General features: G+C 43.2%; 2 protein-coding genes across 2 annotated transcripts in view; one reads left to right on the top strand and one right to left on the bottom strand.

Annotated features, from left to right (window-relative positions):
* The window catches only part of acbd4 (acyl-CoA binding domain containing 4), a 28,210-nt gene extending 10,806 nt beyond the window's left edge, over positions 1-17,404 (bottom strand). Inside the window, exons 1-9 of the mRNA XM_083634543.1 lie at positions 17,268-17,404; positions 16,738-16,877; positions 13,952-14,072; positions 9,787-9,871; positions 6,973-7,093; positions 5,307-5,420; positions 4,161-4,258; positions 3,598-3,784; positions 969-1,183 (exon numbers count right to left, since the gene is read on the bottom strand). Of these exons, the coding sequence (XP_083490669.1) occupies positions 969-1,183; positions 3,598-3,784; positions 4,161-4,258; positions 5,307-5,420; positions 6,973-7,093; positions 9,787-9,871; positions 13,952-14,072; positions 16,738-16,828 (1,032 nt within the window). The 5' untranslated portion in view covers positions 16,829-16,877; positions 17,268-17,404. The remainder of the gene's footprint in view (positions 1-968; positions 1,184-3,597; positions 3,785-4,160; positions 4,259-5,306; positions 5,421-6,972; positions 7,094-9,786; positions 9,872-13,951; positions 14,073-16,737; positions 16,878-17,267) is intronic.
* Positions 17,405-19,361: 1,957 nt separating this feature from the next.
* The window catches only part of LOC310775612 (1-phosphatidylinositol 4,5-bisphosphate phosphodiesterase delta-3-A-like), a gene marked incomplete at both ends in the record, with an annotated part of 37,954 nt that continues 32,747 nt past the window's right edge, over positions 19,362-24,568 (top strand). Inside the window, one exon of the mRNA XM_083635773.1 lies at positions 19,362-19,452. Coding sequence (XP_083491899.1) covers positions 19,362-19,452 — 91 coding nt within the window. The remainder of the gene's footprint in view (positions 19,453-24,568) is intronic.

Raw genomic sequence — 24,568 nt, 5'->3', positions numbered from 1 at the left:
CACAAACACAGTGTGCGTGTGCACACACACACAACACAACACACCACACACCACACAGTGTGCGTGCGCCACACACACCACACCACACCACACAACACAACACAACACAAACACACCACACAGGAGACAGCAGTGAGATGGCAACACAGGCAGGCCTGTCCACACCTTTTTTTATTCTCACTACTCCACTCATTTTGTACTACAGACTTTTATAGGAGGTAAGTTCTATGGATGTTGTTGCAGTTCCTATTGGTCGCCAACAGAGGTCGATAAAGATCATATTAGTTACTAAGTGCCCCTTCAAAAATGCCTATATAGGAAGTGAAAGTAATCCTTCCAGAGAAAATCCCCATTCGCTTTCCCGTGCGAGAAATAATTTAATGTGAACAATTAACTGCATAAAGTGGACAAGAACAGTCCATTGAAATATAACATACAAACAAATTCATTGCAAAGAAAAAAATCTTTTGAGGCTTGAATAATTACGCTTCGTAATTACAATGAACGAAAATGATTATCATACATCAATTAAATACAACAGGCTTTTGACATGACTATACAGAGCCACATCCAGGACTTTAGTCATGGATTGAGTCATTTAGTTATTCTTATGTGCACATGGCTATTTCTGCACATTAATCTCCATTAAGTCTCTATTACCCCTTTTCAGACCTAGCTCCAGCCAGGGTTATGATTTAACCAGGGTTATGATTTTGTGTTTAGCTCCAACCAGGGTTATGATTTAACCAGTGTTATGATTTTGTGTTTGAAAGTGTGGGAGATTCGAGCTGTCAAAAGGCAACAAAAGGCTCGCTCCTGAGTCCTGACCAATCCCGGTGCTTGACTGCTGCGTAGGAGGGCGCAGGGTGTGGTCTGCCCACATCTGCGGTGGGTTCCATAATACCGTGCCTTTGAGACACAAAATGGCTGCTGTGAATGGGTGTGAAACTGGTAAACAGGGTGCTTACATGTGTGGCAGCAAGCCTCTCCAGTGCCTCCAGGCGGTCCATGACACTCCTCATGTCCTCTCGGAGGCGTCTCAGTGCCAGGATGATCTGCTGCTGTAGCCGCTCCGCCCCTCCCTCTGAGCCTGAGCCTGGCCCTCCCCCGCGGCCCCCGGCCCCAGAGCCCCCCGCGGGGGCAGCGCCGGCCGGCTGCCTCGGGCTGCCCTGAGGAACACCGCCTGAGTGCAGATATTGTATTTATTAAGCCATATCAGACTATTATGATTAATGCAGGATATTGTATTTATTAGGCCATATCAGACATGAGTAATGCAGGGTTCCTGCACATTTTAATGGATGAAATTGTTAGGAAGCCATCTGAACACTTTTCCCTGCACCAGTTTTTTAAGTGTAGGTAAGATTTTAATATTTTCTTAACGAACTAACTGCAGCGCTACTACCTAGAAGAAGTGGCCTGTCATTTGGTAATGTAGTGAAACTGTCAGCTGTCATTCTCTTAAACTCTTCTGTCGTTACCTTAAATGGATATTCTTAGATAGTAAAGTCATTAACAAGTAGATGCCCTATGCACAGCGCTGTCAGCCTTTTAATTCCTGGTGCAGGTGATGCCAGGGAACATCAGATGAGTAATTGAGAACGAGCCTGAAGAAGCGAGCAGGCGAAACGCGTTGTTCGCATGTCCTTTTTTTGTACTTGTTTCTAATATGAATTAAAGTGAAGAAATTCAGCCTACCTGTGTGCGGTGACTCTCCTTCAACTACTCATTCTTAGATAGTAGTTGAATTCAATTATGTTTCATGCATAAGCAAAGATTTAAGTAGAAGGCTGTTTTTAGCTGCGACCAGCAGCTCTATAAGTTACTCTGTCTGTAAGTTACTCCGTCGGTTGGTTGGTCGGTCCACAAAAAGCTCACCACCCTTTAGCGGGTACAATTTTCACCCTCGGAGGCTGAAATTCGGCATGGAGGTAAAGTGTGTGTGTGAAGGTGTGTTTGTGTTCATGTCAATTGGATACAAGGGCAGGAGGGGGCAGGAGGTCAAGTGTGTGTGTGTGTGTGTGTGTGTGTGTGTGTGTGTCCATGCCAATTGGCTGGGGGGGCTGGGCTTGTGGGGCTGTGCAAATTTCAAAATGCAGGATGTCAGGGGCAGAGAGCTGAAATTTGATATGGAGGTCAAGTGTGAAGGTGTGTGTGTTCATAGCAATTGGCTAAAGGGGGTGTTGGGGGGGCAAATTCTAAAATGCAGGGTTGCAGGGGCAGAGTAGGGTGGGCTGGCCCATCTGCCATCCTGCATTTTGGAAATTTGCATATGTGGTCGCAGCTATTTCGAATTCACACTAGGGCTGTGAATCTTCACTGGCCTCACGATTCGATTCGATTATGATTCATCTGTCAACGATTCGATTCGATTCGATTAAACGATGCATCACGATGCATCGCGATGCATCTTAAATCGATGCATCACTTTTTCCGCAATACATGATTTATTTTTTCTCACTTTGTTTTTTCTCACTGTGTGGCTACTTTTAAAATAAAAGTGCATTTGGAATTGCATTGTATTATGATCCATAATTAAAATAAACAACTGCATGTACTTACATTCTATTTTATTTGATTATAAAAAAAATAAAAAATAAAAAAATTAATAATCGATTTTTGATATTTGTTAATCGATGCAGAATCGTGCACGTCCGCATCGCGATGCATCTTATAATCGATTATTTTTGACACCCCTAATTCACACTTGTTTTTATTAGGGCTGACCCCCAAAAAATCGACGCTTCGAAGCTTCAATCGTTGCCATGGTAATCGACGCTCAAATCAGCAATCAACGCTTTGTAATTGTTTCCCCCCCTCATCTCATCTCTCTTTCTCTTGTGAATTCAAGTCGTTTCATTTGTTTATAATGTTATGAATTAGCAGCAGTCGCAGAACATGAACGTGAACAGAAGTTGGCTCTGTCTGTCACATGGATTTGTTATTACCGACTGGTAGTGAAAGTGAAGTTGGCTCCGTCTATCACATGGATGTACATACTGTCGGAGCGCACGTCATATTAGGATGAGACGTGGAACGTGGTTGTTAGTATAACGTTAGTCACTTATGTAAACTAGTCACCTTCAGGTGACAGTCACCTTTTTCATCCTAAAATAGGAGGATTTCTGAGTGGTTTTATGTCTGGCCTGGTGTCAGACGATCAGCTCAGAGAGCAGAGGGAAAGCCGCTAACGTTACACTGAGCTCACCTGAATAAATTGACAACATTTCGTGGCAAATAATATCCGCACGTGTGTTTTGTCAGGAGAAGCCGGGAAGGAAGTTTATTATGGGCCACGGACAGTGCTGAGCTGAGAGTGCTTTCAACTCTGTGAGCCTACAACATGTTTGTTCCTCAGCGGGATCGCCACAGCCGAGAACACGCACAACACTACCCTAACCCCCACCCGGAGACCGGTGTAGAAGCTTCAATTATGATCGATTTTATCTCCGCGAAGCGTCAACGCTCTGAATATGGTATTCGGGACAGCCTTAGTTTTTACATACAGGCAAAATACCCATGTGTTTAAATGTAGGACTGTTAAAAATTCAAAATAAACACATTAAAGTCCCAGAACACTGCCCTCCATCAGCTTACGTTCTCTCCAGTTGTGGTAGGCGCCGTTCCGGCTCCTCCTCACGGGTCCTTGGCCCTTCTCGTCCTCCGCCCCCTCCCCGCCGTGCCCCGCCCCCACCTGCCTGGCCTCCACACCGCTCTCCAGCCGGGGGGGCGTGGCAGAGTATGCCTGGCCGTTATAGAGGCCATTGGACTTGACCGCTTCGACCTGTCGGCGGAAAACACAAGCTGAAAATTCACATATTTGCTTCCTTCACATTCTCCTATTCTCTCTCGCTTATTCTACTTACCTTTAGAATTCCCCACGTATTTCATACTGCATTATGCTTATAATGATGGAACGCATTTATTCATACTTTTCATTTAATGCGATGTAAGTAGTGTCAGTTATTTTATGTGTGATAGCCCGCCCATTTTTTATACCGTTGCTTACTTACTTATATTCAACTTTTTCTTTGTTGCATATCATTATCTTTTCCTTACCTGCCCTAAGACGACTTTCTAGTAGCATTAACCTGAACTTGCTCTGTAAACACTTTATGTTGCTATTCAACCACCTTTTGGAAGATGGGGGTCAGTCATACCTTGATGCTGCCAAGTTGCTCCACAGAGTCCACCGAGTCACAGAAGATCTCGCTCTCAGAGTCGCTGGTCAACACCAAGCCCTCACACACCCCGGAGTCTACAGGAGCACAAGACATAACGTTACCTCACACACACCAGAGTCTACAGGAGCACAAGACGTAATGTTACCTCACACACACCAGAGTCTGGGTCAGTACATCAAAGGACGTGTTTCAGCGACCCAGTGGTAAAAGAAAAAAGGGAGACTTTGAGTGCTAGAAAGTAGAAAAGATTTTGCCCTTACACTTGCACTGGGCATAAGATATGGCCCCCAGTCTCCATCGTGTTTTGTTGTATTTATATATTATCAGTGTTTCCCATACATAAAGGAATTTGTGGCGGGCCGCCACAATAATATTTTGACCACCACAATAAGATGTTGACCAAACATTTTTTTTTTTTCTTTTTTTATACAGTGCACCTGAACGCAACATGCAAGATATCCGCTGAATAAGTGTCCAATAAATGTTCATGTCATTCTGGCCAATACTTCTGTTATAGCATTTCAGTCTGGAATATGGAATATCTTTCAATAATCTATGATTTAGCTGCTAAATTGTCAAATACCGCCATCTGCTCGCTACCCAGGCACTTATGTATGTACTTAACCTAACTAACTTAACCTAACTAACTATCCGGTGTGCACAACATTGTCAGCCTAAACTCCGGCTGACACCCCAAAAACCTACAATCCGCTACAGAAAAATGTATATTGTTTGTTTATTAACTGGCCCCTCGCCTTCTATCATTTCACGAAAGTGACAAAGCACGTTGAGTATCCCTGACCTATAGGGAGAAATTTATTTTGTCATTGTAAACCCACAGCACAGTAATGATGACATGTTCTTCATAGATCTAGCCTTTTAATTTTGCTCTTAAGCTTTCTCAAAGTACACCAAATTCATGCATTTTACTTTAAAATGTTTAAAAAAATCTTGCGGGGGGGCATGCCCCCGCATCCCCCTAGGGGGTCTGCGGTCCCCCACCACAAACACTCAAAATCCTGTGGGAAACACTGTATTATATTATAATTATGTATAAATCTAGAGGATCCAGTCTCCATGTTGTGTTGTTGTATTTACTGGCAGTAAGTTAGCATTAGGTACCGGGGAGGACGGTGCTGGACTCAGAGGGACTGAGCTCCTGCTCTGTAGCCGGAGCCTCTTCCTCAGCTCTTTCTGCCTCCTCTGGGCTGCCAGCCTGCTCACTGCCTTTAACACCTAACACACACACACACACACACACACACACACACATATATATCACTTTTACATTGTGAGCAACAAAACCAGCAAGTCACCACATGTCGATAAGAGCTGTCTTAAAGTCAATAAATGCAATATTCAGCCCTACTACAGTAAACGCCAGCAGCAAGCCAGTATTAAATATCTAGCGAGAGAGGAAAGTTATATTGTTTTGAGGAGTGAAGGAAGCCACGCCCCCTCTCTGTGGGGTGAAAACAAAGCTTGGAGTTTCCAGCCCGTCCGCACACCCTCCCCCACGCACACCTCCCCCACGCACACCCTCCCCCACACACCCTCCCCCACACACATTTATAAATGGACAGAGAGCGACCAGGCGAAGCTTTGTGGACCAAGCTGTGAATGTGATTGGAAAAAGGAAGCAGCCATGGCTGTGAAACAAGGTTAGTGTCTGATTGGCTGGCCGTTGTGGTTCCGTGCATTCTGATTGGATGGACCGTTCATTTCCGGGTTTTGGTTTGAGTGCGGCCGGTGGGCTGTGTGGCTCACTCTGCATGTCTCCATGGCACAGGCTCATCAGGGCTGTCTAGTGCACAGACAGGCACAGGCTCGTCAGGGCTGTCTAGTGCACAGACAGGCACAGGCTCGTCAGGGCTGTCTAGTGCACAGACAGGCACAGGCTCGTCAGGGCTGTCTAGTGCACAGACAGGCACAGGCTCGTCAGGGCTGTCTAGTGCACAGACAGGCACAGGCTCGTCAGGGCTGTCTAGTGCACAGACAGGCACAGGCTCGTCAGGGCTGTCTAGTGCACAGACAGCACACAGCTATAGGAGAGCGATGCGAGTGCATTCGGTAGAGTGGGAAGTAGGGATGGGGAATCATCCCTATTTTCATATCGTCCAATCGTCAATCAAGGTGCGTGGCAATGATGGCTGCAGAGAGAACCAGAGGCAATGTCAAGAACACGGCAAATAACAACCACTTCCGTTTCTAGCCTTAAAAATAAAAGCATGCAGTGCAAAATAAACTTAAATCACTAATAGCCTTAACTATGAGGAAGTAGAAAAAAGAGTACCTGCCTTTAAGTCTCAGGAATAGTATTTGTGTCATTGTTTATGGTCATGAATTTCTATAGAAGGTAATGAAAAAGGAGAGCCGGCACTCACGGTAGGCTAATTGAAAAACAGCCTTTTATTGGGCAGTGAAAAAATTGGACGTTTCGGCTTCAAGCCTTTATCAACAAAGCCGAAACGTCCAATTTTTTCACTGCCCAATAAAAGGCTGTTTTTCAATTAGCCTACCGTGAGTGCCGGCTCTCCTTTTTCATTGTTATCCATTATCCAGGCACCCGGTCTGTTTTTCTTACAAGGAGTTGTGCGCTTTACCTCAATTCTATTTTTTCTATAGAAGGTGACATCACCTGGCACCAAGGATCAGCCAATAGCAGATGGCAAATTTCATTAGCATGCTGTTTACATTTTGATATCAGGATTTACAAAGATTTACAGTTTGGGGTTTAGTGACTCTTTAAACGAGTCCTTATTAGTTTCGCTCAGGACTAGTGACTGACCGTCTCCGAGACCGAGCAGCGTCTCTGGCGGCCGCGGCATGTCGTCAATCACCATGTAGAGGGGCTCGAAGTGGTGGAACATGGAGGCGGTCTTCTCGTTCATGGGCATGGTGTTGATGACCTGCAGAGGGCGGCAGTGGAATTTGGGATCTTGCGCGTACGTTTTCCTTAAAATGTTTAACCTTAAGGAGAAGATTTAGGGGTGTTTTGTGCAACCGATTTTATTTTATGGACACCTTAACTCGGACTCTAAGGAAAATCTTAACTTAAGGTGCTTTGTGCAACCGGCACCAGGAGTTCACTGCATGTTTAGAAACAGCTCTTTGACTGCCTGCATGGGTTTGTATGTGTGTGAGCTCAGGTTCAGCCCCACCCCGACATACATAGCAGCTTGAGCTCCAGTCAGAGAAAGAGTGCATCATGGATAAGATAGGATCTATTCAGAGAGAGAGAGTGCATCATGGATAAGATAGGATCTATTCAGAGAGAGAGAGTGCATCATGGATAAGATAGGATCTATTCAGAGAGAGAGAGTGCATCATGGATAAGATAGGATCTATTCAGAGAGAGAGTGCATCATGAATAAGATAGGATCTATTCAGAGAAAGAGTGCATCATGGATAAGATAGGATCTATTCAGAGAGAGAGAGTGCATCATGGATAAGATAGGATCTATTCAGAGAGAGAGTGCATCATGAATAAGATAGGATCTATTCAGAGAAAGAGTGCATCATGGATAAGATAGGATTTATTCAGAGAGAGAGAGTGCATCATGGATAAGATAGGATCTATTCAGAGAGAGAGAGTGCATCATGGATAAGATAGGATCTATTCAGAGAGAGAGTGCATCATGAATAAGATAGGATCTATTCAGAGAGAGAGTGCATCATGAATAAGATAGGATCTATTCAGAGAAAGAGTGCATCATGGATAAGATAGGATCTATTCAGAGAGAGAGAGTGCATCATGGATAAGATAGGATCTATTCAGAGAGAGAGAGTGCATCATGGATAAGATAGGATCTATTCAGAGAGAGAGTGCATCATGGATAAGATGGGATCTATTCAGAGAGAGAGAGAGTGCATCATGGATAAGATAGGATCTATTCAGAGAGAGAGAGTGCATCATGGATAAGATAGGATCTATTCAGAGAGAGAGAGTGCATCATGGATAAGATAGGATCTATTCAGAGAGAGAGAGTGCATCATGGATAAGATAGGATCTATTCGCGGTAAAAAAATGAAATAAAATAAACTGAGCGCTCACTGATAATTCCAGAGCCAGCTCTTGATTATTCCTTCTGCCCCAGATCAAATGTAATGCCGCCCTTCCTACAACGCCAGACTTTTGAAGACATTTTTAGACCTTGACCTCCCAAACTAAATGTAAGACTTTTTACTGATACCCTGTGAACATTATTCTTCACATCAACAAAAACTGTGGACTCAAAGTGGGTCTACAACAACATCAAAGCTAGAATCATGTGTGTATCAGACCACCTGAATGAACCACAACATTTTCCATACTTTTTTCAAATTACCGAACTATTTAAGACCAAAAAGATCAAATTAATTGTTTATACTTTTCCAGACCTACGTAGGAGCCCCCCTATTAGCAAGTCTGCCTGTCTTAAAGGAGAATTTCGTTTTTTTTTAACCTGGACCCATCTCCTGGCATTAATTAAGATCTGACGACTCACCCAGTGATCTCCGCGGCGTTTCTGGCCGTCCTAGCGTTGTTTTGAGATCAATAGCGTCCAAGTCAGTTGTAAAATGGAGCTGATTTGGGGCCAAGTGTGAGCCTGTCTTTACTGCATCTAAATAGCTATTTTTACTCCCGTTTTCGCCAAATATCGTCAGAATCTGATCCCTCAAGAAGCACCACAGTGATATTTCGCCAAAGGCTGTTTCCTGGAGTCCCACAGGGATCAAATTACCTCAAACGTGATCTCAGTCACCAAGTCTCGTGAAGTCCCGCGATACTTTCCTGCTGACTGGCCAAGTACAGGCAGGACGCTTTGCGGTGGTGGTTTTAGCGTAACCTATGTGGGGTTTGGCATAACCTTCGTTATTTCGAATCCCACATAGGTTACGCCAAACCCCACATAGGTTACGCTAAAACCACCACCGCAAAGCGTCCTGCCTGTACTTGGCCAGTCAGCAGGAAAGTATCGCGGGACTTCACGAGACTTGGTGACTGAGATCACGTTTGAGGTAATTTGATCCCTGTGGGACTCCAGGAAACAGCCTTTGGCGAAATATCACTGTGGTGCTTCTTGAGGGATCAGATTCTGACGATATTTGGCGAAAACGGGAGTAAAAATAGCTATTTAGATGCAGTAAAGACAGGCTCACACTTGGCCCCAAATCAGCTCCATTTTACAACTGACTTGGACGCTATTGATCTCAAAACAACGCTAGGACGGCCAGAAACGCCGCGGAGATCACTGGGTGAGTCGTCAGATCTTAATTAATGCCAGGAGATGGGTCCAGGTTCAAAAAAAACGAAATTCTCCTTTAAGCTGAATGTCAGATTTGCTCGAGGGCCCTGTGCTTTGTATACATTTGCTGTGTATATAAATTATATTGTAGCATTTATCCGCTGTATTTTGGACATCAAATCTTTAAGTACTACTGTATAGTGTATGTCAAATCTTTTGCCACCTGTTTCTACCATGGCCAGGGTGTATAATGTTATTACAATACCATTATCAATTAATACACAACCCAGAGCTAGCTAGCAGCTAATATTGAGTGTACTGGAGGTGAGTGAGTGAGTGGGTGGGTGAGTGAGTGAGCGAGTTAGGTGATTTACTTCCTGTGCGACTTTCTTCATCTCGTCCACATATGCAGCCATGGCGCTCTCACTGCTCATCTCTCCCAAGCGGCTCCAGGCATCCCTGATGAATACAACAGTGACAGTCAGTCAAATAAAGACTTATAATGATATAATAATATTATATAACCGTTAGTTCCGGCCGAGCAATTTGATTGGACAAGAGGGATCCTACCAGTGCTGATATTTCACGATAACGCACTGGCGCTTCACTGTGTGTAGGGTAGGCTATATCACTCCGCTTCACAGCTGCTCTAATCAACAAAAAGCTTGAAGCAATATCACACAGAGGGAGTGCGGTTGTCTAAAATGTTTCACAGCTGCTCTAATCAACAAAACAAACACCAGCCACGTTACATTCAACGTCATTCACAAAGCATAACATAGCTACCGACAGCACAAAGATGGATTTATTTCCTAACATAACTAACATGGCATCACCAGACTCTTATTTCACTGGCTGTACAATAAATGAAAACGTGCAAGTCAATGTGTATGATAAAAAGTAGGCAGCCTGCAGTTAATTAGGCTACATTTTCGGCAACTGGTGGCGGAAAGCTGAGGGGACTATTTTTGTTGGCGGAGGAATAAATAGAGAAATCATATATTTTCTCAGCTTTTTGTCATTTTTTCAAATCAGCTTTGTTTAACACATTCACTGCCAACAACGTATGAACACGTTTTCAGAATCCAGCTGTTCCCTGCCAACAACGTGTTTACACGTTTTTGGCATCGATTTTTTTTTTTTGACGGTGGGTTGTGCATCTAAGCCTTTTACATCTCTTATATAATTATTGGAGCCACCGAACGTTTACAACCCATTCCACCGACCCACTAAGTGGCAACAGTGCTCTCCTGGCTAGAGAAAGGAAAGCATTTTTTTAACTTGTCAAGCCATTCTCAGCCCAGCCATTCTCCTTTTCGCGCTGATTGCTGGCGATGCGGGATTGCAAATTTACATAATAGATTCAGCCGATCTACTATGATCGGGTGATAGATTACAGGTGGAGGAACACACTTTGAAACACGCAGCATAAATATGACCAGAATCGCAAAAGCTTCTCTCAACCAAAACTCCAAACGAGCGAGTCCATCCCGACTTCCTCAAACAGCGGCCCAGACATGCAGGCACAGGAGAGCAGCAAAGCACTGACTGGTGACAAGCTTGTCCGCTCACGGAGGGCGGAGTTGAAGCAACTCGAGAGGGAGGGAGAGAGAGAGAGAGAGAGAGAGAGAGAGAGAGAGAGAGAGGGAGGGAGAGCGAGAGGGAGGGAGAGAGAGAGAGAGAGCGAGAGGGGGAGGGAGAGAGAGAGAGAGAGAGCCAAAAATGAATGGTTAAAGTGACAGTTCCATCCAATTTCACAAAAAGCCGTTTATCTCTGAATATTCTTTTTCACGCTAAAACCATGCTGTATTCAACTGCTAATGCTTACATAACTACTAACTCTACAAACTAACTCTTTTAGACAGAGAAAGTACACATTCTATTAGTACTTTTGAGATATTGTATGTTCACAAACTCCAAGCTGAAACGAATCCTCGGCTCTTATAAAATGAGCCATAATCCTCAAAAAACGGCTTGGCAGAAGCTACCTACAGCAAAAAAAAACGTCTGGCAGTCAATGTGTTAATAGAACTGTTGTATAAAAGCAATATCACATTCGAGGTCGTGCTGTTGTTGTCTAATATCGTCACTGCTGTGATTATCTTCAGCACTCGGCCTGCGGCCTCGTGCCTACGACCGAAACACAGCCGTGACGATATTAGCCAACAACAGCACTCCCTCTTGTGTGATATTGCTTAAATATAATATAAATCGTAATAAAGACCAATCACACCAGCTTCTGATTGATCCATTTCTTGTGCTATTCAACCAGAGTGAGGGCCTATTGCAAAAATGTTGCTCAAATGTGAGAGGAAAGGACTGGGTGACATTCGTTATTTCGTCATTTCCATCCAACTGATTTGAGCAAACTGTTGTAATGTCACAAAAAATAAGTAAGATTTGTTTTGCATTTCCCTAAGCTGGGTTGAAGAAAATAGGCTTCATGAAATTATAGCATATAAGGTTTAGTCAGAAGGGAAAGAGTCTTTCAAGATTTAATTTGTATTATTGTAACTTGTTATTTTTCTTCTGTGTCAGATAATGTTGGTCATATTTCATGCTTTCATCTAATGGTGAAAGCAAAGAAATGCACTTATTAATATTCTAATCCACACAATACTGCAGGAATGAGTCTGGAAAGGCAATGGGATTTTTGTATGGGAATTTTGGTTAAATGCATGAAATTGCGGTTGCACTGGGGCCCCTGGTGTAGAGGGGCCCCTGGTGTAGAGGGGCCCGTGGAGACAGCAGCCTCTCCAACAACGTACTGGGCAGAGAACGGGACCATGCAATTGACTAAAATTGCCACCCCAGAAATACACCGGTGTTCAAATAAGAACAGGCTGTCAGCTATGCCCTAGAAAGGCAAAGCCACCTGTCATGTTTTTTTTTTGTAAAATAGTCAGTAGCACGTAGCAATCTATAACAAAATTACATGCTTATTCAATCAACATGAAATCAACATTAAACATGTTTTAAGTCAAATGACGTAATGTAATGTTAAGTCAGTGGTCATTTCAGAACTACAGTGAAATAGACAGCTCCTCTGCTCTCAGGTGCTGCTGATCTGTTACCAGGTGTCACGCTGTCCATGGTTCCGATAGCTTGCTCTATGACCTCTCTATTTTCCCCGTACAATAGCCTAAGTAACTCATTCAACTGTAAAATCCAACACATGGTAAAATATATAATGGCCTATGCCTAATAGTGTTGGTGTGCATGTGTGCGTTCCTTGCAAGTGTGTGTAAATAGCATGTAGCCTAGTAGGGGGCCCTGCGAAAATTGCTTGCACTGGGGTCACTACGCCACGGGGTCTGCGGTTAACAAAAGTTTATGACAGCGAAGTTCATGTTCAGCAAGATCATCTACACAAATGAGGACCACTTTTATGATTTTCGAAGCGTAAATGCCTTTTTTTACACGGCTTTCAGAAAAGGCTTCAAAAGTCATAAAAGTGGTCCTCGTTTGTGAAGATGATCTTGCTGAACTCAAACTTCGCTGTTCCATAAACTTGTTAACCACAGACCTTAATTCATGCATTTAACCGAAATTCCCATGCAAAAATTCCATTGACTTTTACACATAAGAACCAGGAAGGGCAGGGACTTCTGGGTAAGCCTACAAAAATACGACAACATTCCTGCGGTACTCTATAACAGGGGTTCCCAACCTTTTTTGTGCCAAGGAGGCCCGGTACCAAATGCGTTCCGGCCCGGTGGTTGGGGACCACTGCTCTATAACGTCCAAACAACCATGATTGACAGGTGCTTTACACATGTAAGAGACAGCACAGGTTGTGATGGACACATATTCTCAAATGTTCCAACAAATGTCACTGCATTAATATTCATTCAGCAAATCTGTGCCCATTGGCATTTAGGACATAATATCAAATTGAACAAAAACAACAACACAAAAGACATCTCTGCCTCCAATGAGCATAAAAACATTGGAAATTTGAGGATTGTTTTAAATCCAAATCCAAATGTTGTTTATATGTGGACCGTTGGTAAATTGGGAACACTGTTGGAATACAGCGAACAGCCGCGCTCTCATTTTAGTGTCAAGCATCAGCTTGGATTTACCAAGGCACCCATTGATTAATCTGTCGATTATTTTCTCAACTAATCAATTAGTCGTTTGGTCTATAAAATGTCACAGAATGTTGATGACAGTCTTTTTTTTTGTCCTGTCTACACAAGCCCAAGATAATCTGTTTACTGTCATAGAAGACTAAAGAAACCAGAAAATATTAATTTAAGAAGCTCGAATGAGAGAATTTTTGTTTGTTTCTTAAAAATTGGTCTAAACGATTATTCTATTATAATTTTCTGTCGATCGACTAAGCGTTGCAGCTCTGTGCTCTGCCCTGTCCAATACCGCGTGTGTGTGCACGCGCGCGCGCGCACACACACACACACACACACACACACACACACACACACACACACACACACACACACACACACACACACACACACACACACACACACACACACACACACACACACACACACACACACACACACACACACACACCATTTGTAGCGTCCTACTGGGTCCCAGAAGCCAGGTGGAGAGACTGTGCAGGGCCCACACATGGCCTGCTTGTACAGGCTGTAGAAGCGCAGCATCACATTGTAGGAGGGCTGGTAGGAGCCTAGAAGACAAGACAGTGTTTTAGGAGCTTTGTTTAAGTGTCTTGGATAGAGGCTAAAACAGAAGGTGCCTCTAATGGCCTGTTCCTTTATCACAAAATAACTGGGATGTGGAGGCTAAATGACGTCGCCTCCATTTTGTTAGCGTTCCATTTGCAGAAAACTGGAGCTGGGAAGTTCACTGTTGCGAGTCAGCTCTTGGTCAGATCCAGTCGCTAGCCAGGCTAGCCATTGTTAGCAATAACAGTTGAGATAACAAGGCATTTCATTGCATTTTGCCCATACAAATACTGCAGCAACATGTCCACACAGATAGAAGTAGGCAGTGCTGTGTGTACAGCTGATTTAATGAGACACAAACAAGACAGAAGTGCTAAACAACATTACTACGATTATAACTACTGTTGTTGCGCGGAGCAGCCATCTTGGATTTTTGAGGTCGGGGCTGCTGAGGCTCCTACGAGTTTGGAATGGGAAATACCAGCTCTAGTGACTTCACCGTCCCAGCTCATGACCTTTGTTTATTTCAAATTGTTTTTATTCGTTTTTAAACAATACAAACAAGAAAAAACAAACCCCATAGAAGACAGACAATACAAAATAGGTGCAAGGTTGCATGATGTCATACGTGTAGACAATCTCCTGAATATTTGTGATGCAATGACAACCAAGTGTAAAAACAAAAACAAACAAACAAACAAAAAAAAATAATAATAATAATAATAATAATAGAGACAAGGAAAGAACAAGAGGGGGGTGGGAAGAGGGTAGGGTAGAGCTGTTGGGGGCTACTAATCTAAAGTTCTTGCGTCAAATTCCTTCTCATAATAATCTAAGAAGGGGTGCCAAGTCATTTCAAACTTTTCCAGAGAACCCTGGACTGTGCATCTGACTTTTTATAGCTTAAGAAATGACATTACCTCACGAATCCAGCGTGAGTGTGATGGAGGTGTGGGCAATTTCCAGCTAAAAAGAATAAGCCGGCGAGCTAGTAATGTTGAAAAGGCCATTAGATCTGATTGATGTCTGGATATCCCACTGTTGCTAGGGGCAACCCCAAATATTGCAGTAATTGGATCTGGGTCAATCTGTTTTTGACATGAGAATGTATTAAAAATGTCTGACCAGAATGTGTACAATTTTGGGCAAGTCCAAAACGTGTGGCCCAGAGTACCCGGAAACTGATGGCATCTGATGCAATTTGGGTCTGAGCCAGGATATATCCGGGCCAGTTTGGCTTTACAAAGGTGTCAGCTCATGACCTTTGAACCATAAGATCACCAGTTCCCAGTTATAAAGGAATGCACGATAAATCTCAGTCCTTGTGGCGGAGCCCACACATTGAGTTTGGAGCCGTCTTCGTTCAGGCTCCAAACTCACAAGCACGAGTGCTCTTTACACCCCCTGAAAGTTTCTGCCCGATCGCAGCTAAAACGGCATAGCTGTGGCAGGCGGACAAAAATTGAAACAAACATTGCCCACTTGCTCCATTTTAATATAAAATGAAAATCTTTCAGCGTATCACTTTAAGAAATTACCAATATGTATACAAAATGACAAAGAAGGTAACACTTCAAATGTATTATTGCGGTGCCAAAAGGCGTGGTGAAAAATGTGGGTGCACATAAATTATGTGCTGGTGCACCTAAATTAAAAAGTAAGCTGCAACAGTGCACCCACTGTAAAAAGTTAGTCTGGAGCCCCGCTGTGCGTAACATCCTTTTTCTCCCAGCCTGGTTTCTAACTGGAGTAAGCTACGTTTTCCATATTGTCATATCGTACAGTGTGGGAATATGAATAGTAATAATAACGCACATTAGATCATAAATTAAACCTCTGTGTCATCAGGCCATTATATAGCAGTGGCAGTGCCATGCGGTACAGTTAGCCTACTGGAATTATTGAATGATCAAAAGCATTATGTTCATGAGAGAGAGAGAAGGGGGGGGGGGGTAGAAAGAGAGGGAGAGAGAGGGGGGGGGTAGAGAGAGAGGGGGGGGGGGGTGATGGTGAGAGAGAAAGAAAAAGAGAAAACCAGTGGATAAATTTGCTGTTTTGCTGCGATGGATGGCAAGAAAGGTGCAGACTGGACCAGGTCAGCGTGTTCTCATGTCTCAATAGGATAAGGATATTATGACTTACTCTGGGACATTCACGCACACATGAAAAAGGTGAGAAACACATCAAATAATCAGAGGAAGAGTCCGTTGAATCTTGCAGCGGTGACACGAGGCCAACATCAGCGCTTGCTCCTGTCTGATGTTTAATTGAATCGGGTTGGCCACCTGTGGATGTCTGCCTAAACAAGCAGTGACTTTATTAACAAATCTAACAAAATAAAAACCTGGCTTTATCAAGTAACAAGTCTGAGTCCTTCTATCCAACTTCCGAGTCCAAATGCATGAATCCTGGAGTACAAGTCCAAGTCATCAGTGCCTCAAGTTCAAGTCGAGTCATGAGTCCTGAAAATTGAACTCGAGTTGACTCAGTACTACAACACTGGATCTTGTTGGCTGATAAGAAAGGCCACATAAAATCGCCAGGTTTTGAATGGAGTTTAGTGTAACATTGAAAACCGAAGCATTACTCTCATAATGTCTGAGACATGAAAAACGTTGGCTAAATATATGATAAAGCTAGGCAGGCTAGTGAGGCTACAGTACATACCGTTTTTAGGGAGATTATGGATGACATCCACGGCAGCCTGAAACCTTTTGTGGTGGTCCACTGCAGACTCTGCCATAGAGGGGACTGGCATGACAGCTTCACCTTTCAAAACTACCACGACGGTTCGAATGCAACCGGAGCTGAAAGAAAGAAACCACATCTAACTTGCAGCATTCGCTGTTGAATAGGATGAGTGGACTGGACTACACAACGAGCTAGCTAGTGGCTATACGTTTATGATGCAGTTCTGTCCTATATGTGCAGAAGGTCACGCCAAACTCAATTCAAATATCTGACATAATAACGTTATCACACCACCTTGTTTATCGTCGAGGTACCTCACTCACAAAACATGACTTATTTTTTGTGAATCGCGATGTTTCTCTCAGCATTCGTGTAATCCGTAACGTTAGAAGTGATCACTAACGCTACTTATATCCAAAATGTAACAAGTTTGGTTCTCCCTCATAGCATACGTAACGGGGCTAGCTAACGCTAGTAGCTGCTGTGCTAGTTTCAGTACCTCTTACCTCACTTGCTGTTCGTCCTTTCACTAGCCATGACCAGCACAATACACTAAACGAAAACACTCACTGTGCCGACTGGACGCAGCCTGGTCACTGCTATCAATTTAATTTGACGGAAAGTTTGTTTGCAAGACTTTCTGTCATCAATGTACTGATCACTTCCGTATTAGATGACGAGTTGGCTACGCCCACTTAAAGTGACACTCCCAGAATTTAGGAATAATAATAATAATAATAATAATAATAATAATAATAATAATAATAATAATAATAATAATAATAATAATAATAATAATCACCATCATCATAATGTAACACATTTGTAACAAAGCAAAGCGCTTTATAACAAATCACAAAACATAAGTCAACAGTAACAAGCTAGGTGACACAACGAATTGTGATCAATAAGGAGCTACTAACCGAGGTATAACCGTCTAATGCGAGCCCACCCATGCCAGCTGCTTAAATATAAATTCTGAAACAATCAGCCAAAAAGAATGGAATTTAGCCTATTAATTGTCAAACGCATTTAATGTGCATTCCAGTATGACTATAATAACAATACATGTATTATGTGCGTGCGTGCGTGCGTGCGTGCGTGCGTGCGTGCGTGCGCGTGTGCGTGCCTGTGCGTATGTACGGGAAATTATTATTATTATGGCAGAAAACTAATTAGAGTAGCCTACTACAGGCCGCATTATATTGGCTGACACGGGAGTTTGCCTATTTGGATTAATAGCATACATTTTAATGCTGCGCCATTGCTACAGTGGGCAGTAAATATAGGATTAGTCTACCTATTTTCAGTCACATTTTCATCATTTGGCCGCTGTTGAAATGTGTAGATCGAATTAGTCAAGTGCAAAACCCATTGTACACACGAGCGTCTTCCCGGACTATAATCCGTTTATGTTGTCTCTTCTGTCAAGTTACCGAAAGATAGACAGAATCATACAGGAAATGAGGCGAATTCGCATATCAAAATAAGTGTCACATTATAAAGAATTTTATTGGGGTTTGATTGAACACTTTACAGCTGGGCAACATATTACAGAAGACGAAAAAAGAGATACAAAAAATGCCAATGAAACAAACTAAAAACAATAATTCTACAATTAGCCTATTGTAACTATTTTCATTAACATTATTCCTCCTCAAATTCTATCATAGACAGACCTCAACATCAACTGGGTATGGAAGAGGCTGGCACTGGCTTTAGTCCAAATTTGGTCTTGTAGTTTATCTGGAGAGTATAGATCAAACAAAAATCTATAGGCTATAATCTACCACTTAATCAAAATATAGAAGTCATTATAACACACATACACACACACACACACACATACATGCACACAGACAGACACGCACACACACATCGCACACACGCACACACACATCGCACACACGCACGCACACACGCACACGCGCGCGCACACACACACACACACACACACACACACACACACACACACACACACACACACGCACACACACTGTCACAACATAATGTCTTGCTGCTCCACTTTGTTCCCAGAAATGGATGGAAATGTGGCGGCAAATTATATTAGACGCAGATTTTGTCACAAGGAAGCCAGTCAGATGATTTATTCATTTATTCATTCATTTATTTGTTGTAGTACATAACTTGGTACAGAATTATATACAATAATTAAATGTAGGCTATAGCCTACATTGTATTTAAAAAAAATTGAGTTGACTTAACTTTACATCATAGTGAGTAGTATCAAATTGACATATATAAGAGAAGGGTATTTTAAGGCTGGGAGGAAACGATTTGATGGACAGAAACGTAATCCAAAAAACAAACATGCCATCTGAGCATCATTCAGTAAAACTTTTATTTTGAAAGTTAGAACAGGAAGTCTCATACCGTCTCCTCCTGAGTGGCTTGACTCTGGCTCGGAGTAGTGCGGCTCAGCGGACTGAAGGCTTGGCAGGCTCTGATTCTCCTCCCTGCAGCCGGTGAGCTAGCAGCCTAGTTATCTGCTGCTGCACTGCTGCTGACCTCATCATCTACAACACAGGACTCTGCAACCGAGGGGACTGGGAAGGAGATAAACCCAAGATCCGTGCATCATGTTGGGCAAAGCGTTTGGAACAGTCCCGGTGGTGAAGAACAGAGGCGGGACGTCCGAGTCGAAGACCATCGACCCTTTGAAAAATCTGGGTGAGTATTAGTATTAGATTAGTCTTTATAAACAAGGACCATGCACAAAAAACAGCATCAATCTCGGAATGAGAAAATATTATTCATGTCAGATTTAGCTAGCTAGGCTAATTTCCATCTGCAGCCCCTGCAGGTAGTCTACACAGAGAACATCAGACACATGCAACACCATTGGTCTCTAACAGACAAATCTAAAAATACACAACATAAATGCTCAGCACTTTCTAACTATGAAGTTACAATTCAATTTACAATTAAAAATCTGAATCATGGTCAAAATTAATGTCGACACAACTGGCTGTGTGCAGTAGCCTAATTTAGACTATTTTAGTGTTGCAGTCAATTGATGATCAAAGCGCGTCTCTGATTGAGTGCACTTGGCACCGTTATGCCCCACGGCCGCCCTCTGTTGTCTAGTCGGGTTATCTTTTAAACGTTGGCTGGCTGCTGTTGCTGAGTGAGATTATTGCCTTAAAATTGGGAAGTCAATAGCCCCGTTATACCTCTTTCCGTGCAGACTATGCTCCCCTACAAGAGTCCCGTATATGCATAGACTCAGTGGCGTGCCTGACCAAGTTGGTGCCCTAGGCAAGATTTTTGCTGGTGCCCCCCCTCCCCCAAAGAAAATATAATAAAAATTATATCGCAGCTAATTCCACCACTGCAGTGCAGGCTCAGAATCGCCCTTCCCCAGTGGCGCTGGAAGTACTTTTAGGGGGTGCTGTAAGGAAGGGACTCTTGGTGCTGTCCGCGAGGGCAGCGCCAAAGAAAATTTGACGTTTTTTGGACTTTCATCCATATTTAGAAGAATATTTAATTTTAAATTAACATTAGGATTATACTGTTGTGATGTCATTATTCAGTATCTTCTCCTTTTCTCACTCACTTTCATGTAAGCACCTGCTCTCCCTTTAGTCGTTTTACACTACAACAGACAGCAACACAGGCATAAACACTGAACTTATTATTATTATTATGGAAAACCAGATTATGATGAAAATCAAACACTTTTGAAGAGAGAGCGTATGAAATAAGATTAGAGCTGGGAAGCACAAACTGTTTTTTAGTGCATCTTGTTGGTGGTATAAACACAAGACGGCCAAATCCAACAATTTCGAAAATCCCATTTCTTGACACCAGGGGGTGCTGCAGCACCCTCAGCACCCACCTTCCAGCTCCCTTCCCCCACTCTGGGAAAAAGCTCAGAGCAGGTAGAAGGGGGGGCGGCCGTGCAGGGGGTGGGGTGGTATGGATTAGGGACCATGGTGAAAGTGCTGCAGCCCAGGCAGCCAGAAAGCCAGAATTAGAAAAATGATTTCACTATTATTTAAAGACTTAAGACATTGTTCTGCTTATTTTTTGTCTACTATTGTAAAATAATAGTAGGCCTATTATCATGAAAAAGTATTTGTAAAAAAAATAAAAAAAATCTACCCTCTCTGGCACCCCTAACGGCTCAAGCGCCCCTAGCATTTGCCTAGTTCGCCTAATGGACGGCACGCCACTGCATAGACTTGCCTGTGACTCTCAAGCTGTCTAAATCAGCAATACACACGTATTTACAAGTGTCACAGAAACATTTCAAAGCCACATACTAGAGCAGAAGGGTTCAATGCTTCTCGGGGGGGGGGGGGGGGGGGGGGTTTGAAAGCTCGATGCTGCTCATAAATGCCTCTTTTTATCCGAATTCGGTGCTGGTGACATTATTTTTTACCGAGCTTTGGATCAGAGTGGCGCTGTTGAGCGCTGTGACGGCTGAGCTCTATCCCGGAAAAATAATATCACCAGCACAGAATTTGGATAAAAAGAGGCATTTATGAGCAGCATCGAGCTTTCAAACCCCTCCGTCGAGAAGCAATGAACCCTTCTGCTCTAGTGGCTTTGAAATGTTTCTGTGACACTTGTAAATACGTGCGTATCGCTGATAGACAGCTTGGCTGTAACCATGCAACATGTTAGTGTAAAATGCAACATGCAACATGTTAGTGTAAAATGCATGTTGCGATCAGGACTGTAGGGAAAACCCAGCTGAACTTCTTCTGTATGATGTAAGTTCATAATAAAAATAGAATAAATATAGAAAAAATAGGCAATACAATTCGATACCATGGTATGGGGTAGTGTTAATTTCGTCGACGAAAACTATGACGAAAAATTTTAGTCGACTACCTTTTTCCCCCAAGACTAAGACGAGACTAAAATGTTCAGACTTTTAGTTTCATTGACTAAGATGAGACTGAAATTCTCAAACTTTTAGTCGACTAAAACTTGACTAAACAAAAAGAGGATGAGGTTGACTAAATATGATAAAAACTAACAAGGACATTTGACACAGGACTAAGACTACGACTAAATTTAAAAATAGATGACAAAATGAACACTAATTATAGACCGTTTCCCCCCTCAATGCAGCAGTTCAGTTTCCTGTTCTGCAGCATCATAGATGTAGCTGACATTTAGCTGTCCTAAAAACATTTGCAGTAATTACAACAGAACCCACCCAGTCTTAGCTAAGGGTCTCATCTATATGTGTATGAGGCATTGTGTTCCCAAAAGGTACAGCTACTTGCTTGTCTGTTATATCCAGAGAGGTCTGAGTGCTTTTCACACAGCACAGCACAGCCAGCCTCCCTCCATTCTCCCCTCAGCTACGGGCTGAGCAGGGACTGTAAATACGGTCCACTTGTCGTTGCTACCGCCGTACGCCGACACTGGCCCGGGTGGGCAGAGTCACCATTAGCTACTTTCCCTGGGAAAGAGTTGCCAACACTGCTTCGAATTACCATTACTATTGCAAGCGCATCAGCAGATTCAACAGTTTTCATTGACTAAAACTAGACTAAAATGTGAATAGTTTTCGTTGACTAAAACTAGACTAAAATACTTGTGGTTTTATTTGACTAAGCTGAGACTAAAATGCTCAAACTTTTAGTTGACTAAAACTTGACTAAATAAAAACAGGATGAGGTTGACTAAATATGACAAAGACTAACAAGGACATTTAACACGGGACAAAGACTAAGACTAAATAAAAAAATAGACGACAAAATTAACAGTAATGCAGAGTTTACTGTAGGGGTTTGTCTCAGGATGAGAGAAACATCCAGACACTTGTTAAGTAGGCCATTACCCAATTTTCATAAGAGGCCAAATCAGATTTGGGAAACCAATCAAGATAATGATGATTATGACTTTAGCAGCAAATCGGATTTGCCTGTAATGTGATTGTGAACATGGCCCTAGTCTGAACATGGCCTTAGAATGGGTAGGCAGGGTGGCAAATGACCACCAGCATCTTGAAATGCTGGTAAATTTCCATCCAGTGTTGGCCCTCCATGGCACCTTCTAAAAATCTAACTTGGCTGGTGAGACAGTGGAAGTGACTGTATTTGGTGTATTTGGGAAATCATGAGGCATCAGCCAAGTCCAGGTTCCACTTCCTGCCATGTATTTGTACAGACTGGTACATCAGCCAAGTCCAGGTTCCTGCCATGTATTTGTGCAGACTGGTAACTCTGGTGTCCCAATTGGGAAAAACAAACATTTACCAGCTGGTCAAAAGCACATTTTGTCTGAGGCCAGCAGAGATATTTAGAGCTCCCAGGATTCCAGGTTCAGGGTATTAGCATAGCACACACTGTAATAATAGACTAATAGAGTACCCAATGTATTCCCCTGCTTACGGGCTATGCAGACTGCAGCAGGGTTTATGTCCACGTGTAGACGCCTGGCTGCTGTCGCTGCTGCCCATTCACTTTGTATTGGATACGTCGACAGGTATCCCAGCATGCTTTCTGAGGCGATGAGAGGCGGACGGCAGCGTTGAGAGGAGGGGCCTATTTGAAATCGACCAATTGAAGACGTAAATATAGCAAGACAGCCACTAAAGCTGCAACACCAAGCGACCAGCAGGCGACAGCAGACGTCCACACGCGAAAAAGGTCACTGCAGTCTGCACAGCCCATTAGGACTGACTTACCATAACCACAAGATAGTCTTTGTCCCATACTAACAATGGAATGAAGACTGTCTTTCCCTCCAGCTTATTAAACTCTTATGCTGTTGACCCAAATCTTTGTGTATTTCCTTGCATGTATGTAGGCGTAAGTGACAACTGGAGTTCAGTTGTCCGTTACATCTTGGCCAACTCTGGTAGACTCTGGTAGAACGCCTTGGCGAGGGGAACTCGGGGGAATAGTGTGATCCTGCTGTTGAAACTCCTCGCTGTCAGGTGAAAAGAAGCGGCTGATGACTGCACACAGGTATCGGAGGAAGCATGTGCTAGTCTACAACTCTCCCCAGATCGGCAGAAGGGGTGGAGCAACGACCGAGACAGCAGGGGGAGGGGCCAAGTACAATTTGGGAGAAAACGGGTGGGAACAAACAAACAAAACAAGTCTACAAGACATGGAAGTAACTTTTCAGAATTCACCGCCCCCTTCTGTTTCCAGATGATATTTTGTGAATTCTGTGCTATTTTCCATGGTATTGAATGTGCCTATCAGCAACAGGTGGGCTGTCCTGTAGCTGAGCCTGACCTTTGACCTCTCTGACAAAAGGATATCATTGGGGATTGATAAAGTATCACATTACTACAGTGGTGTAGTCTATCTTATCCTAGTGGGCAGGGTGGGAATTTCATCATTTTAGGGGCAAGGCCCATCTGGCCTTCACTGTCGCAAATCTTTTTAGGGCACAAGGCCACATGCCAGGGCACAAAGGCCATTGCTGTATTGATTTTTCTGAAATGTGTCTTAAAACTTGAAAGAAGAGTCGATGCACACCCTCACAATCTTATGGATAGGTGCGTCGGTGAGAGAGTCGAAGAAAGAATTCCCGCACACTGGCAAACTTTATTGAACAACGTTTCGGTCACTCAGACCTTCATCAGGTTACCTGATGAAGGTAACCTGATGAAGGTTACCTGAATGAAGGTTGAAGGTGATGAAGGTTACCTGAAGGTTACCTGATGAAGGTCTGAGTGACCGAAACGTTGTTCAATAAAGTTTGCCAGTAACCGGATAGTGTGCGGGAATTCCTTCTTCTGCTCTGAAATGTGTCTTAAAATGAGACAATTATGGCCCATTTCCACCGCCGGTATTAGCGCGGCCCCGCC

The sequence above is a fragment of the Poromitra crassiceps genome (assembly GCF_964638095.1).
Source record: "Poromitra crassiceps genome assembly, chromosome: 4".
NCBI classification, from domain to species: domain Eukaryota; kingdom Metazoa; phylum Chordata; class Actinopteri; order Beryciformes; family Melamphaidae; genus Poromitra; species Poromitra crassiceps.
The sequence above is the reverse complement of the archived record's forward strand: the minus strand, read 5'-3'. Positions and strand labels throughout refer to the sequence as shown.